The 16949-nt window shown below is 41.7% G+C and overlaps 1 protein-coding gene across 1 annotated transcript in view; it reads left to right on the forward strand.

Annotated features, from left to right (window-relative positions):
* Positions 1–16949, forward strand: part of dgki (diacylglycerol kinase, iota) — a gene marked incomplete at both ends in the record, with an annotated part of 55778 nt that overhangs the window by 23335 nt on the left and 15494 nt on the right. The window contains 12 exons of the mRNA XM_079235836.1: positions 3063–3171; positions 5533–5628; positions 9837–9911; positions 11006–11062; positions 11228–11296; positions 11416–11484; positions 12100–12216; positions 12769–12843; positions 13371–13466; positions 14671–14753; positions 15067–15127; positions 15216–15329. Coding sequence (XP_079091962.1) covers positions 3063–3171; positions 5533–5628; positions 9837–9911; positions 11006–11062; positions 11228–11296; positions 11416–11484; positions 12100–12216; positions 12769–12843; positions 13371–13466; positions 14671–14753; positions 15067–15127; positions 15216–15329 — 1021 coding nt within the window. The remainder of the gene's footprint in view (positions 1–3062; positions 3172–5532; positions 5629–9836; positions 9912–11005; positions 11063–11227; positions 11297–11415; positions 11485–12099; positions 12217–12768; positions 12844–13370; positions 13467–14670; positions 14754–15066; positions 15128–15215; positions 15330–16949) is intronic.

The raw sequence follows: 16949 nt of genomic DNA on the forward strand, positions 1-16949 counted from the left end.
ATAATTACTGGATGAGCTGCCGATGCGCCCGCTGTGCCGTCGTCAAGGCAACGCTGACAACCCACCTCTGCTGGAGGAGGAGGAGGAGGAGGAGGAGGAGGAGGAAGAGGAGGAAGAGGAGGAGGAGGGAAATAAAGAGAGGAGACAAGAGGGATGGATGGATGGGAGGAGAAGAATTAAAAGAGGGAGATTAGAGGAGAGGGCAGGAGGTGATGTTGAAGAAAGAGAAAAGGCCGTGAGAGGAGGAAGAGGAGGATGGAAGAGGAGGGTGATTAGTTCCAGAGACGGTGGTGTGGGGAAAGGACCAGATGAAGAGCGAGAGTTGCTACATTCAGTTTAATCTCTCCAACGCGCAGAGAGTCGCTTTGTGTGACACGTACAAATATGTTACTCTATGATTATGTCTGCTATCTGAACTTCAGTTTCTTCAATCTGGTCGAGGCTTCATTGTAAACGAGAGAGAATTATTATTTTAATTCTCCACAAACATCACAGTCTCCCCGCCGCTCATTGTTTCTCTGCTTCCGATAATTCACTTTGTTCTGCGGTGGGTTCGTGTAGCGTTGACCCGTAAACATCCAGAGAAAGACACGCTTTTCTTTGAGTGGTTTTAGTTTTTTCTTTTGTCACCTTAAGAAGACGAAAAGGAAAGCGGCGTTCCTTCATCGGCGGTGCGATTCCCTTTGTTTTGGTTGTCGTTCCTGTTTGTCTAAATGCTTTTAAACCACATTTAATTTTAGATTTATGTTGGCCTTTAGCACATTTCTTTTGGGGACAGATCTACTAAAATAAATCGGAGGCAAAGTGTGTGTGTGTGTCTGTCTGTGTGTGTGTGTGTGTGTGTTTATTTATAGTTGCGCCCCACAGACAAGCTTCACACTGCAGATGTCTTTCTTTTTTTGGGTGTTTTAGCCTTAATGCCTGTGATCCTGTCTGCTTTTTAGTAGATTAGGACTCACTCAGATATAGTGTTGCCCTTTGACCCCTGAATCAGAGTGTGAGTGTGAGTTTGCATCTTTTAAGTGTGTGTTCCCATTTACCTTGTTTTGGGATGAGTACATCGATGCTGCTCTTCTGCCTCTTCCCTTTCGGCCCGGCGGCAACAAAACACACACTCACTCACACACACACTTCCACAGACACGCACACACACACTTTTCATTCAAATCTGATCCACCATAATCAGTTCATAATCATCCTCACCGCTCAACACTCAGACTCGGGGTTAAGTGTGTGTTGGATGTTTCAATCAGGATCGTATTAATTTTCCTCGTTTTGCGGGTCGTTTCCACTCGTCTTGATCTCATTTAACTCGCCGGCCTGATGTCTGCAAGCTGTTGTAAACAAACCCCCGGCTGCTTTGAAGACACCTAAAATATCCAATTCATTACGGAAAAGCCGTGTGCGCTCACAACAGGAAGTGCAGAAGGTCAAAGCTGGAAAAAGCAAAAACATTTTCTCTCATTTTCACTTCCTGTTTTAGTGTAGATGTAGTGTAACATTGTATACACACCGGGGTGGAAAGTAGCCAAGTGCTGTTAAGTATATGGAGTATATGGATCACCCAAAGTTTATAGTATACAGTCGTCCATTCTGACGTACTTTTACTTCAGTGAGATGACAAATGTAGGCCTTTTACTTGTAGTTGAGTATTTCTAGTGTGCTGTCCCTGCTTTTACTTCTTCCACTTCTCCTCAAACTAAAACCCAGTCAGACGCAGTGAAATGAAACAAGAACTACAGCAAAGATGATCATGTGTTCGCACAAAACGAAGCAAACCCCAAACTAGCTGAGTCAGTCTTTTACATCACAGTCACGTGGTTCTCTTTCTGCCTTTTGGTTTGAAAAAAACTGTGTATGTTGACTGCAAAACGCTGGTTGTAAACCTCCTTTATTACCCCGCCAAAAATATACATTTATCAGAATGAATTGATGACATGAGACTCATGAAGTTTGTGTGTGTGTGTGTGTGTGTGTGTGTGTGTGTGTGTGTGTGATCCTTGTTCTACGTGGCATATGTCCAGTCTCCATACGTCCTTGCATTTGTGCGTGTGTCACCCACGCAATACTATTTTTATCCCAAGAGTCGTGAGGGCGAGGACATGCATATATGTGTGTGTGTGTGTGTGTGTGTGTGTGTGTGTCGGGGCGTGTCATCAGGTTACATTGTGTGTAAGTGGACTCCTCTTTGTCCCGGCGGATAATTTTAGACAGACGGCCACTGAAACTTTCAACAGAGAGGTCAGATGCTCCCGTGCAACCTTTTCCACTGACAGACAGACAGACAGACAGACAGACAGACAGACACACACACACACACACACACACACACACACACACACACACACACACACACACACACACACACACACACACACACCTAAATTCTTGAATTACCTATTTACTATAAAAGTTGTGGCTTCTAATTCAGGAATTCTGCACACACAAAATGGAAGATTGTGAAAAAAAGCACATGAGTTTTCTTCTCTGCTTTATTGTCCGAAGATAAAAGGTTGACATCATTTTAAAAAGCATGACTAGTTTGTAAAAAGGGACTCGCGCCTTTATCAGAATCTCCCCAAATTGTTTAGCCGGTGGTGTGCTGGGGGACACGTGGCACGAAAAAGAGGCGGTGACGGCGAAGAACCCGCAGATGAATAAATAATCGTACAGATGACAGAGAATGGGGAAGAGGAAGTATTCCGGGGCCGAGAGTCTGAGACCGAAACACGGAGAGTAAGAAAGATGACTGCTGACTCATCTTCTGACAGAACAGATCTGTCTCAGTCACCCCAAAGTGCTGCTGGCAGTCTCTCCACCAAGCTGTTCCCACTTCTCCTCCACCGAAAAGTCTCCAGCTGAACCCGCTGAAATGTGGTCTCGTACCATGAATAATGAATGTGCATACTAAATTATAATCCTGAAATCTAGTTCTCGAGAGAGCGAGCGGTGTCGTATGATGACAGTGTTGGTTCTTGCATCGGCGTCCTGTCTTTACGGGCGTTTGTCTTTTTGATTGCTGCTGATGAAGTTTATTTATTTTTATTTGTTGTTGTTTTTAGGAAAGCGATCTCCCGTTCGGGCCTCCAGCACCTCGGCCCGCCTCAACCCGCCCCGCCTCCGGCATCCAACGGGCCCAACAAGGAGCTGCGCACCTGCATGGACTGGACGGTCAGACACACACTCGTAGAGTTATTTAATGTTTAGTGTTTTTATCGCATGTGTTTCGTTAAGTGTTCCCAGTACATCATGCATATGCATATACATCAGTGTTCAAGTGCTGGACAAAAAGCACAGTTGTCCCCGGCTCTCCGCCGTCCTTATTCTGTCCGGCTGAGTCACCGAATGACATTCGGATTTTCATGCCAACAGATTTGTCGGCAGACCGGCTTCGACAGCCGTACGCTGGAAATGAAGAGCGGCAATTTTCTTTTGGGCTTCTGATCATTCCACAGAAAATGTCTTCATAACCGAGCGTGGGAGAAAGAAAAGTGGGTTTGTTTGTGGGATGTGACCTTCTCTGGGGTTTATTTTGCATTTGAATTTAATGGTTTTCATTTACACAACGCTTCACACAAAGCTGAGGACGCGATTTTAAAAACGCAAAGGCCCGGTGCTTCTGGGAAATGTCATTGACGTCGGTAAATAACCAGAAATGGTCAAAAAGTGCAGCAAGACGTTTTTGCTTCCTTTTTTAAAAATCGATGTGATTAAAAACTGGTGGTTTTATAATGATAGAAATGTGGAATTCTGTAAAAGGCTCACATTTCAGCAGGAAAAAGATGTATATTTTCTCATAAAATAATCTCCAATCTTTACCCCAGAGGGGTGTTTTCATGTCAGTCATTTTGGTCTGCAGTTACCAGAGAAACAATCTGAATTCCTTTTGGAACTGATTTTAAACATAGTCTGTGCAGAAATAACCAATTACTTTGGGCTCTAGGAAGCAAGACAAAGCTTCTATTTATATCTGATTCAGACGTTGACAGAGGGAGGTTTACACTCTCAAACATCAATGTAGGAGCATCTTTAATTTGGAGCACAACGGGCTCATGAAAGAAAACAAACAAACAAACAAACAGCCTTCAAAATACTTTAAACTCATTGATATGAATGCAGAAAAAAACATCTAAAAATGGATCTTGTTTTTTAAAAAAAACAACGACGTCAGTGTCTCACTTTTGTCCCCGGCGATTATACTGGACAGTTGGGCGCCGATGGAATCGTGCATCAATAATGAATATTAAATATAAACGTGCTTTATTATTAATTGGGAGGTGTAAGTAGACAAACTCACATCTGAGGTTCCCCTCTGGCTCCGTCTGCAGGGACACTTCCACCACGTCATCGCTGGCCTTTAGCTCTCTGCATGACACACACACACACACACACACACACCTATATAATCATTGCACCTCATTACTCATTAATATACACTCAGGGGTTGATTTACTGCTGCTTTACTCTCCCCTTTTAGAGGCTGATGAATCAGTTTGACTGAGAACAGCATTTGTTTCCCTGCTGCATGGTCGTATGGCGAGATATTGGAGCAGGAAATGGAAACGATTACAAATGGCCACTGGAAGGGATTTGCTGTACTGCGGCTGAGGCAATTATGACTGTGGTTTACCAATCGGAGAAGAAGTGAGATTAGAAAGAGATCCGGCGGCTCCGGCTCCTCTTTTCTCATCACAGCCCAGCTGGTCACTAATCATCAACGTTTGCAGCATTATAATAATAAATATATGACGGTTACATCGGCAAGACGGCAACAAATGAGGAGAAATGTGTTTATTGTACTTTATACGGGACACATCTCTTTGTTTAACACAACAACACAACACAAAGCAAAATGAAAGTATGAGTTTTCATGAGTTTTCTCACCTTTTTGTCCCACCTTTCCAATGAGACTTTTTTTGAAAGAAGTAATTTCATGAGGCTGGGAGCCTCCAAACTGAAGACTAATACCAATATTTCCTTTTTTGATTGTTCAAATAAACGTCTCCAGACACATTAGCATTACGAATGATGGATTGATCCGTTACCCACAGCGTTTGTTCTGCTGTATATTCTGCTTTAAGCTGATTTCTTAAATCGATAATATTGCTGACACAAATGCATTTTACTTGGATGTTGAAAAGTTTGACGAACTACCAAACAGATTAACCATATTTACAGATATTGCTTCAACTTTGGACCAGCTTGTTGAGCACTCAGACATTTTAAATCAACCACCAAGACACAAAGTGAACCTCGTGGCATTCTCTTACTGACGAACACATACATGCAGTCGTGTTGGCACACGACTCCCCGGCTCCTTCGGTGCGTTTCAATCCGCACCTTGAATTAACATCGCTGTGAAATTACCCGCCTCCTCAGCGGCGGCAATTATGTGCTTGACTCACTCGTTGACCGCTTTCACTGCCGAGTACTTATGTGCATATGGTTGCGGTTTAACGTGAGCGAGCGACGCAAAGGATAATGTGAGTTATTATGTCATTACTTCCACTCACTCTCTGTCTCTCTCTGCAGGAGAACGCGCTGAACGGGGATCACCTGTGGATGGAGACGAGTTGTTCAGGAGAGCTCTGTTATCTCGGAGAGGACGCCTGCCTACTAAAGGCCGCAGTGAGTAGTGTACACACTGACCACTCGTGTGTGTGTGTGTGTGTGTGTGTGTGTGAATGGGAAAGTGAAGGGGGAAATATTTAGCAGCTCCCTTTTTGCATTTTTGCAGTTATTTAATTATTTACATTTCTGAATCGTATTGGTTTCCCTGAGGTCCAGAGTAGCACTTTCTGAGGCCTGGTACTGGTCTGTGGTCCAAGGGTTGGTTAGACACAGGCAGAAACCTCTGATTCAGGAAAGTGAAGCCAATGCTGAAGTGTCTTCCAACCTGCATTCCCTCTCATGTCCATCAGGGGGCGACTCCTCTGGTTGTATAGAAGTCTATGCTTCATGTGTTAGAGCTGCATTCCCTCTCATGTCCATCAGGGGGGCGACTCCTCTGGTTGTATAGAAGTCTATGCTTCATGTGTTAAAGCTGCATTCTCTCTCCTGACCACCAGGGGCGGACTCCTCTGGTTGTATAGAAGTCTATGCTTCATGTGTTAGAGCTGCATTCTCTCTCCTGACCACCAGGGGCGGACTCCTCTGGTTGTATAGAAGTCTATGCTTCATGTGTTAGAGCTGCATTCTCTCTCCTGACCACCAGGGGGTGACTCCTCTGGTTGTATAGAAGTCTATGCTTCATGTGTTAAAGCTGCATTTTCTCTCCTGACCACCAGGGGTGACTCCTCTGGTTGTATAGAAGTCTATGCTTCATGTGTTAAAGCCGCATTCCCTCTCATGTCCACCAGGGGGTGACTCCTATGGTTGTATAGAAGTATATGCTTCATGTAATAAAGCTGCATTCTCTCTCCTGACCACCAGGGGGGACTCTTCTGGTTGTATAGAAGTCTATATAAATGATTCTACTTCTCTCTTGATTTATTCCCTCAGTAAACATTGTAAACATGAGTTCATGTCTCAATCTCTAGTTTTAAGTCTTCTTCAATACAGCATGATGTTCATTTAGTAAATGATGGTCCATTTAAAAAAACATGGCGACAGCCAAAGAGTACAAACCATTCGGTGATGTCACGTGACTACGTCCTCTTCTTATATACCGTCTATGGTTGGGAAACTCTGCCCTGACTCATCCTCAGATCCTAACAGCTGGTCTGTATTTAGCTGGTCAGTTTAACCTCCAATGTTTAAGATGTGGTCTGTATTTCCTTCATGTAGGTTTATCAAAGCAGACTTAAATTCATTAAAAAAGAACCAGCAGCAGGTAAAACGTAATTACTTCAGCTTTTAAAAGCTCGTGAAGCGAAACGCAGGCCAGACGCTGGCCACAAGGCGTTCTGGAGAGAGGAGTAACAATTACATTATTCAGATAAATAAGAATACACTGAAATAGAATTTCTAAAGATCTTTCTTTTCTCCAATCTACACGCTAGTAACTCATTCAATATATTTTGGATTAACGGGCAGCTTGTGCACAGAGCAGGTGGTTAAAATGCTCTGGAAGTGCAGTATATTGTATATTTCTAGTTTTTTTTTACTCTAAACATGACGGCAAACTCCCATTCAGATGATCCCCGTCTTCAAAGCAGCAGAATACATTACATTAACCATGCAGAGCGGTTCAAATTACAGGTATTATGGACCCTCTCTGGGTCCACTCACCTCTCACAAGAACAACGGCCCTTTTGAATTGCAGAGCTGAGAAACAACCTACGATACTGACAATAATATAATGACACGTGGGGTAATTTCTCAGTGACGGCATGTAATTACAGTGCAGTGAGGGTACGAGAACACGGGGAGAGCTCCAGCGAAAATATATATTCATCATAATCTCTTCCTGTCATGTGTTTAATAAGATAAATATTCCATCAGCGACGCGTGCTTTCAGCCAGTTAAAAGGACGACGTGACCTCGGTGGGGATTGCTTTGACAAGTCATGGCTGACGCGAACAAGCGCATACCTACCGGTGTGATATGATCTCGTCTTCTTAAAGGAGGAGAACCTGGCAGTCTGAGAGGCTTTAAACTCTGCACTGAAAGTCCAGTGAGATTCCTTTTAAAGGCTTCTTGGTTACTTCAATTGCTGCCGTTAATTCCTGTTCATCCACTGTCTGCTAACAAACTCTTTTAAAACCTTTTAAAAACCAAAAAACTGAGTGATTGTTTATATAAAACTGTAAATCATAGGTTGTTTTATGAATAAAAAACGTTTTAAAAAGCCCAAAACGGCTGTATTTGGATGTATTGAACACCATAAGTAATATACAAGTTAAATATATGGTTTGTGTCACAGATGTGCGCAAATGTACCCCAATGCAAATTTTGGAGATCTCACCTAAATTTTTTCTATTAAACCCTCTCTAACTTTGTTCTGCTTCACTTTATCAAAGTCAACCTTTTCAGAGAGAACGTTCACATATTGAGCTATGATTTGGGTTAGAGAATGTTCACATATTGAGCTATGATTTGGGTTAGTGAATGTTCACATATTGAGCTATGATTTGGGTTAGAGAATGTTCACATATTGTGTTATGATTTGGGTTAGAGAATGTTCACATATTGAGCTATGATTTGGGTTAGTGAATGTTCACATATTGAGCTATGATTTGGGTTAGTGAATGTTCACATATTGAGCTATGATTTGGGTTAGAGAATGTTCACATATTGAGCTATGATTTGGGTTAGAGTTGAACTTTACAGCTGCATCATTTCAAACCAATAATCATCCTGAAAGTGATTTTTTTTCTAGGCGGACATGAAACCTTTTCATTTCTTTCTGTGTGTCATCTTCATTTACTCTTAACCAGTAACATATAGACTGGTATTTACACATCTGAACATAGTCTCACATGTGTACCTTTTATTATAACACCAACATTATTCAAATAGCCCTAGTGGTTGCAGAGATACACCCTTTTTAGTTTGGGTATGACATTTTCGAGCAGAGGCCTAAAAATAGGTACGATTACGTGAACCCTCAGCTAAAAAAAAGGAATTGATCAAGATTTTTTATCGAGTTCCTCCGTTGACACTTTCGCAATTTCCTCGTCGAAGACCCGTCATTCCCCTAAATGTTATCCGTGAGAACATCTTGTCAAAGAACATCTTGCTTCTTGTATTTCTGGTTAAAAGAGGGTTTTTGTGGTGAGAACATTCAGATATGAGAGTGTAAGGCTGTTTAGTTTTCTCTCCATGTGAGAGGAGCACTTTGCCATTAAGTGTTGCTCACTGTGACGATTCAGAGTGAACCATTGACTGGAGTTGACACCACTCCATTATCAGCTGTCACATTATTTACCCAGCGCGAGTAGTTTGTGTGCTGTAAGAGCAAAGGCAGCAGGGCGATATTATTTATTGGAGGTAAACAGCACTTTGGCGTCCTGAATGTTTGCCTATTAGCTTTTAATTGTGATAAATGGCCGGGGTTATCCCCGAGCCGTCCTTCCCCTGCATGTTTGATGTTTTCATTAGCTGTGTTTACTCAAATAGTATGTTTTTAGGGAATATTTGCCAAGTTAGACGAGAAGATTACTACCACTCTTATTATCTGTACACAAAACATGAAGCCACGGCCAGCAGTTAGCACTTAGCTTAGCATAAGACTGGAAATAAGGGGAATCGTCAGAATCAGAACTGTTTATTGCTAAGTACGTTACACATACAAGACATTTGACTTGGTGAAAGGTGCATCGCAATAAACAAAAAACAGTGCAATAACATGAGACATCATTTAAAATGTACAGTACAAATATGATAAACAAACAAATAACAGTACTTTAAAACAAGTGTGTGTATAGTTTAGATACAAGTATATAAATAGTGAGCTTCAGAGTGATGGAATGTGCAATCTGTTACGTCTGGAGTCAGCCATGCTAGCTGTTTCCAGTCTTTATGCTAAGCTAAGTTAACCAACGGGAGAGTGGTAGCAGTCTTCGGTTACGTTTGGAGTCAGCCATGCTAGCTGTTTCCCCCCGTTTCCAATCTTTGTGCTAAGCTAAGCTAACCGACAGTGGAGTGGTAACAGTCTTCTCATCAAACTCTTAGCATGAAAGAGACTGAAGATATTTCCCCAAAAAGGTCAAACAATTCATTTTCAAATGGGCTTCTTGGATATCGTTAAAACTGACATGTCTGTGCCGCTTGAACACATCTGTGTGTGTGTGTGGGTGTGTGTGACAGTGTACACGTATCGTCAGTGTCTGTTGTGTGTTTGTTGTTGTGTATCTCACCGCCCTCTGTGCTGTGTGTCTGTTCTCTCCTTTAAGAAGTCGGCCCCCAGGAGGAAATGTGCTGCCTGTAAGATCGTTGTTCACTCTGGCTGCATCGAGCAACTGGAAAAGGTAACACACACACACACACACACACGCACGCACACACACACACACACAGTTAATCCTACATTTAGACCTACATGCAGACTTGACACACTGTCATTGAAAGTACTTTCATTTCTAACACATGTTTGTGAGAGTTTCCTGCAGCATTGTTACGGTTGAGCCACATGTAGAGGCTTAAAATGAGAGCAGGCAGCTTACGTAGGACAGATGCATGCTGGGTAACTGGCACAATACTGTCGTAGGCTGTTGTAGTTCTTCAGACTCAACATCTGGGGCCAAACGTGTTGTGCGCGGCTGACTATTTATGGCGCCAGTGATTCATCACATGGAAACCTTCATCGGTGCTGATCATCATCATCATCATCATCATCATCATCATCGTCATCGTCATTGTTAAACGCCAGGAAGTTGATAAACGATTCATTTTTAGCGTTCAAATCAAAACAGACTTTACAAAGTGCTTCAGGATAAAATGAAGAGAAAAATAATGGTCAAATTCATCGCACATCTAAATTTGAGTCTACACAAAACACTGTGTAGATTGCAAAGATAAAAAACACAATTACCTAATCAAAAAATGTTTGATTATTTAGATTCTGTCTCTCGCCTTTATATATTTAATATCCTTCTCACAGCTGGATGTAGAAAGCTTGTGTACTGGTCTGAAGTCTGTCTGACGTCTTTCCTCTTTCTGAGCGCACGCATCCGTTTTTACCACCTGCCCCTGATTTATTTACATGTTATATAGACAAGTTATTGATTTTCTAACATAGAAAACAGAAACAAAATGTCTGTCTTCAAAGATATCTTAAAGTTGTATATTAGTTTGACATAATACTTGTCAATTGATGTTGTAGTATTCATTTTCTACCCTTTCTTTAACCCAAATCCTGACTTAAACTTCATTTAATCGTATGTCTAATTCCTCAAGATTTTTGGCAGTAAAAGCTCAGTGTCAATGATTTATTTATGCATTCCAGCTGTGAATATTCATGTGGTTGTATGCCAACCTAGTAGTAATGTTTTTCTAGAAATAAAACACATTATTTGACATTCTGTGTCTGTGTTTGTTTAATTGTGTCTCCGTCTCTCTCCAGATTAACTTCCGATGTAAACCAACCTACAGAGAGGGAGGATCCCGCTGCATGCGAGATGTAAGTGTGTGTGTGTGTGTGTGTGTGTGTGTGTGTGTGTGTGTGTGTTTTAAATGTGTGCGAGGCTTAATACATGTTGAGAGTAGAGAATTCTCTTTACGTATCCTGTTTACACTTTGGGTGACGAGAAAACAGGATTATAAATAGCATTTCTCCCTCTGACAGCAGAACATACTGAGACATCACTGGGTTCACAGAAGAAGACAGGAGGGGAAATGTAGACAGTGTGGAAAGGTAAGTACACACACACACACTCACCCACACACACACACACACACACACACACACACATTGTCAATCATTAATGTTGTTCATACAGACTTACTTCGTTGTGTTTCTTTCTGTTTCTGCAGAGCTTTCAGCAGAAGTTCTTCCACAGTAAAGAAATCATCGCCATCAGCTGTTCCTGGTGTAAACAGGCAGTAAGTCTTTCATCCTCTGAGTTAACCAATCACGGCAGAGCAAAGAAAAGATTTAACCAAATGGTTTATGGTGAAATTAATACATTCTTTTTTACCAGAAATCTATAAGCTTAAAGTATAAAAAATATAAGTTACAACCTTTAACTATTATTGTTGCGGTTGTTATTTTTATATGGTATATTATATATATATTATTTTATTCTATCCTATATTGATGTACTATACTATACATTGTGTTGCACTATATTACTAAATGACACATTAAATTATAATTATGGTCAATACTATATTATACTGTCCGATATTATCTTGTATTGTTTTTTTTACATTATATTCACTCTCATATACAAACAAATATGAAGTTTCATTACTTAATCATGTTAAATATTATTCTAGTTTACGCTGTCAGAGTATATGGTATATTACTTTCACTGTTTTTATTATTATTATTATTATTATTATAGGGTTATAATAATTATTGTATTCTCTTATCTTCTTGTCATTTGGGTGTAATGGTCCTTTAAAATGCAGAAGCGGATCAATTGTAAACATTTTCTTTGACTAGAAATGATTGATTAAACAGATAAATAACAACAAGGAGTGTTTTTCTTGCAGTTCCACAATAAGGTGACGTGTTTCATGCTGCACCAGATCGAGGAGCCGTGTTCACTGGGGGCCCACGCTGGAGTCATAGTACCACCCTCCTGGATCATCAAAGTCAGGAAACCACAGGTGCACACACACATTTGAAAATACACACACACACACTCCCCCATTGCAGACGGCCCTCACCAGTACGTCCACTGGTTGACAAAGTTCACTAGCTGTCATTTTGTGACAGTAATGAGAAACGACTTTGTTGGATCTAAATTTAAAACTCTAAAAGAAGGCGTGTGTCAAAAACTGTGAGTGTGTGTGTGTGTGTGTGTGTGAGAGAGAGAGAGAGAGAGAGAGAGAGAGAGAGAGAGAGTGAGAGTGTGGGATTTTGGCTATGATGTGATATGAGCTGACACATGTCTGATATGTCTGAGGGAACTCTGGGTTAGTGTCTCACACACACACACACACACACACACACACACACACACACATACACACACACACACACACACACACACACACATACACCCCTCAGTCACATCACATGCTTCAGTGCACTTTTAATTATCATCACAAGGGACACGGTGACACTGAACTAACCACTGAACTTCGTGTGTGTGTGTGTGTGTGTGTGTGTGTGTGTGTGTGTGTGTGTGTGTGTGTGTGTGTGTGTGCTTACCCTAGAGCTCACTTAAGAACTCTGCCAGGAGAAAAAAGCGGACGTCATTTAAACGAAGGACGAGCAAGAAGGGCCTGGATGTAAGTAACACTATGGCGGAGACTGAACGTTAGTGGACGTGCTTTAAGTCTTTACCGGGTTCAGATTTCTATTTTATGTTTTAATCTGAGCAGATTTATACGTTTTACTTCCCTACTCAACATGTGCAGTAATGCTTTTTTTTGTGTGTGATTTATTCAACAAAGTACAGATAATGTATTTGGACCACATGGATCAATAAGCATCATGAATCTGTATGTAAACAGGGAAAAGTATGGGCACTTTTGTTTCATTTGGGGTTTACTTCCAGTTCAATACAAAGCGACTATATATATATATAAGAAGCAAGAAAAGATTATTTTAGTTATCGATTTATATATATATATATATATATATATATATATATTTGAGAGGCTGAAAACAGCATTTTTCCCTTTGCATAAAATAATATTTTGATTGATTATTAGAATATTTGTTTGTCAATTTATCAATTACCTTTCACATACTTGTATTAGTTTTTTGCACCTTTTGCACGTGTCCCTTTGTGACTTTCTCCGTCTCCCTTTAGGAGTCTAAATGGCGTCCGTTCATGTTGAAGCCGCTTCCTTCTCCTCTCATGAAGCCCATCTTGGTTTTCGTCAACCCGAAGAGTGGAGGCAACCAGGTCAGCAAGCTCTAAAATATTTAATATTTATAAAGTGTAACACCCATTCAAGCTCTAAACATGAGCATGAGTGAGGATTTATTGAACCTCTTATGCTGCATGTAGGTGTCTGGAGCTGCTCACTTTTAGATCTAGAAGATTCTGCTTATAGGAAATCGTGAGGTGCCAACAATGGGCGCTCTATTCATATTTTTAATACGCTAATTTATGCACCCTCGCGTCCTCTCTTCTCACTTGACCTGGAAATCGTTCCCCCTCCGCCATCGTGGAGGATCTTCAAATCCTCTACGTGCACCTGGAGGAGCGAGGACGTATGAAAGAGGTGTCGCACGCAGCTGGAATAATCTCAAACCCTGGCGGGACTTAACGAATGTGAATCTTCCTTTTGTGCCTCGCTCAGCCCGGTTCTAACCGCCTTCCTTAAAGACGTCACCTTGTTTTTATTGTGCTCGTCCTATTGGGCCGCTGTAGTGCAATCAGACGCTGACGTCAAATTATTATATCAATAACATTAACATACAATTTGCTGTATTTCTTGCTGTCGTATAGAAAGACAGGACTGTGTTTGTGTGTGTTAATATATAATATCTCTCTATTTGTATAGTAATACAAATTGTGTGACTCTGAATTTTACCAGCCTTTCTACTAGAGATGTTTCATGACATTATCTTATTATAAATGTACATCTTATTAAAAAAAACAAGGTATTTTTTAGGATTCTGCTCGAAATAACAAACCCAAGCTAAAAAGGGTGTATCTCTGCAACCACAAGGGCTGTTTGAATAATGTTGGTGTTATAATGAAGGCAACCCATGTGAGCTTTTGTTCAGATGTGTAAATATTAATATATATGTTACTGGTTAAGAGTAAATAAAGATTAAAACACAGCAAAAATAGAAGTTTCAGGTCCGCCTCACCCTATATAGGTGCCATGGTGCTTAAAAGGTGAATGTACACCTCTCCTGGCTGTTTGTGTCTCAACGAGGCGTCAGTGGCTGATTTGTTTAATTAGTTTATTAATGTATTAAACCTTTGAGCTCAAGCTTCATCAGAGTGTTCTCCATTATGACATCATGCAGGAGATTGTTTATAGTAATCACAGTTATACAGAAGGATGCAAAACCAATGCAGTTCTGATAAATCATAGTCAATGTCCTCGTGGAGTAGCTGCAGGAAACCCCTGACTGTGAGTTTGTCTCTGCAGGGCTCCAAGGTGTTACAGATGTTCATGTGGATCCTGAACCCTCGACAAGTCTTCGACCTGTCCCAGGGAGGGCTGCGAGAGGCGTGAGTACCGGACCTTTGTATTCTGCTTTATTTAACTAGAAAACAATTCACAAGCTGATCGAGAAACAGTTTTATTTTAGCCGATTCAGTCATCATTTTCTACTTAAATCTTCATCATTATTATCACAATCTACTGCCGGGGTAAAAGTGCCCTCTTCAGTTTGAGTCATTATCCTCTTTTATTCAAATACTCTGCTCATGGGTCGTGCAATTTCCCCAAAACTCGCACCAATTACACCCACTCGACACCGATCCGCACGCCTTATTCTGCTACCTCTCTCTGCTTGTGTGTGTGTGTGTGTGAATGTGTCAGGTTGGAGTTGTATCGTAAAGTGCCAAATCTGAGGATCCTTGCCTGCGGAGGGGACGGCACGGTGAGCCCTCTATTCAAAATGTATTTCTACGTCTTCGACTGTGAATCTCTGCGGCGCTCACGCCTTCTGTGCATGTCTTCCCCCGTAGGTGGGATGGATCCTGTCCACTCTGGATGAGCTGCAGATGAACCCCCAGCCTCCGGTGGCTGTGCTTCCTCTGGGAACAGGAAATGACCTCGCCAGGACGCTCAACTGGGGCGGGGTGAGTTCCCAGCCTTGACTTGTGAGCGGCAGGACGTCGCAGCTTCTCCTCCCTGTAGGTGTTCGCTCATTTTTAACTGCGTTTGATGACTTTGAGTTCAGGTCGTGATTTAAAAAAACAAAACAAGTTCTCCCTGCCGGGTTGTTAAAAACAACAAGAAAACACAATGCCAGCACTCCCAACGTACTCAATATCATAGTGTTTGTCTCTCGGACACCTCCGGGAGCGACAGAAAAACTCACCCACATTCCAGGAAGTCTACGGCGGCGCGCTTCCTGCGTAACTCTTCCTCCAAGAGCCCGACATTCAGCCATTGTCTGACCGCGTCACCTCTGTGTGACGCGGTCGGTGTTGACGGTTCCCTCTAATTGATTCCATCCGGCCTCCGCTCTGCGTTAGTTAATGTAACACCATCTCTCTCTTTACGCAGCATAGAATCACAGCTGTGTAGAACACACTTCCACCTCATGGCGAAGCATCGCAGCGGCTTTTTTTATTTATGTATCGGAAAGAAACGCACAATTATACCTTCCTGTTTAAGATTACAGGTTTTGGGTTGCAGAGTGTTTATAGATCAGAAGCAGAGACCTTTACAAGCACCCACACTCGTTCAGTGGGCTTTTCTCTCCTCCAGCGATGTGGGATTGTATCGACGATGATCCATCACATAAAACTCTGCATGAGTCCAAACCTCCAGTGGGTTTACAGTTATTTCTCTTTTTTTCATTCATTGAGTAAAGATCATTTCAAAGTATATTTAAATATAAATGATCTGCATCATCTTTATTTAATTTTCTTCACATTATGTTTGTTAGATGAACCGGCAGGTGTTTCTGACTGCAGGGTTTCTTTTCATCCCCTTTGTCTCTTCCCTCTTCCCTCTTCCCTCTTCCCTCTCCTTTCCTTTGCTTTAATTTTCTTCTTTTGCCTCCTTTTCTTTCCCACTCTTTTCAATTACTTTGTATATCCTTTCCTCTGCCTCCTTCTCCTTACTTTGCTTACCTCTTCCTCCCTTTCCTTCCCATTTCTTTCCTCTCCATTCCATTGCTTCCTTCTCCGTATTGTTCCTCTCCTTGCCTTTGCTTCTTTCTTCCTCCATTTACTTCCCCTTTCTTTCATTTCCTTTGCTTCCGTCTCTTTCCAATTCCTTTCCATTCAAATCCCTACCTCTCCTTTCTGTTGCTTCTTTCACCTTCCATCTCCTCTCCTTTCCTTTCGGTTCCTTTCCTCTTTCTTTTTTTTTGTTCCCTTCCCTTCCTACCCTCTTCCTGCCGTCTTTCCTTTTCCTCTTCTCCTTCCTTCTAACACTCAGTTGTGTTACTCGCGATTGCACCCGCTCCACCTCTCTCTGTGTGAGTGTGAATAACCCTGTTGACTGTGTGTGTGTATATGTGTGTGTGTGTGTGTGTGTGTGTGTGTGTATATGAGAGACACTCACTGCAGTCCTTGGTACACTGATTTCCTGACCCTGTCCAGAGGGAGACAGAAAATAAAAAACAGAGGAAGGAGAGAATAGTGAAAGAAAGACAAAAGCGTGTCCGTTAGAGAGACCTGGCTCGAATGACATCGGTAGACTAGGGAGACAAGGATTGATGGTGGGATGAAAGAGAGGAGGAAGGT

The sequence above is a fragment of the Taurulus bubalis genome (assembly GCF_910589615.1).
Source record: "Taurulus bubalis genome assembly, chromosome: 20".
Lineage (NCBI taxonomy): Eukaryota > Metazoa > Chordata > Actinopteri > Perciformes > Cottidae > Taurulus > Taurulus bubalis.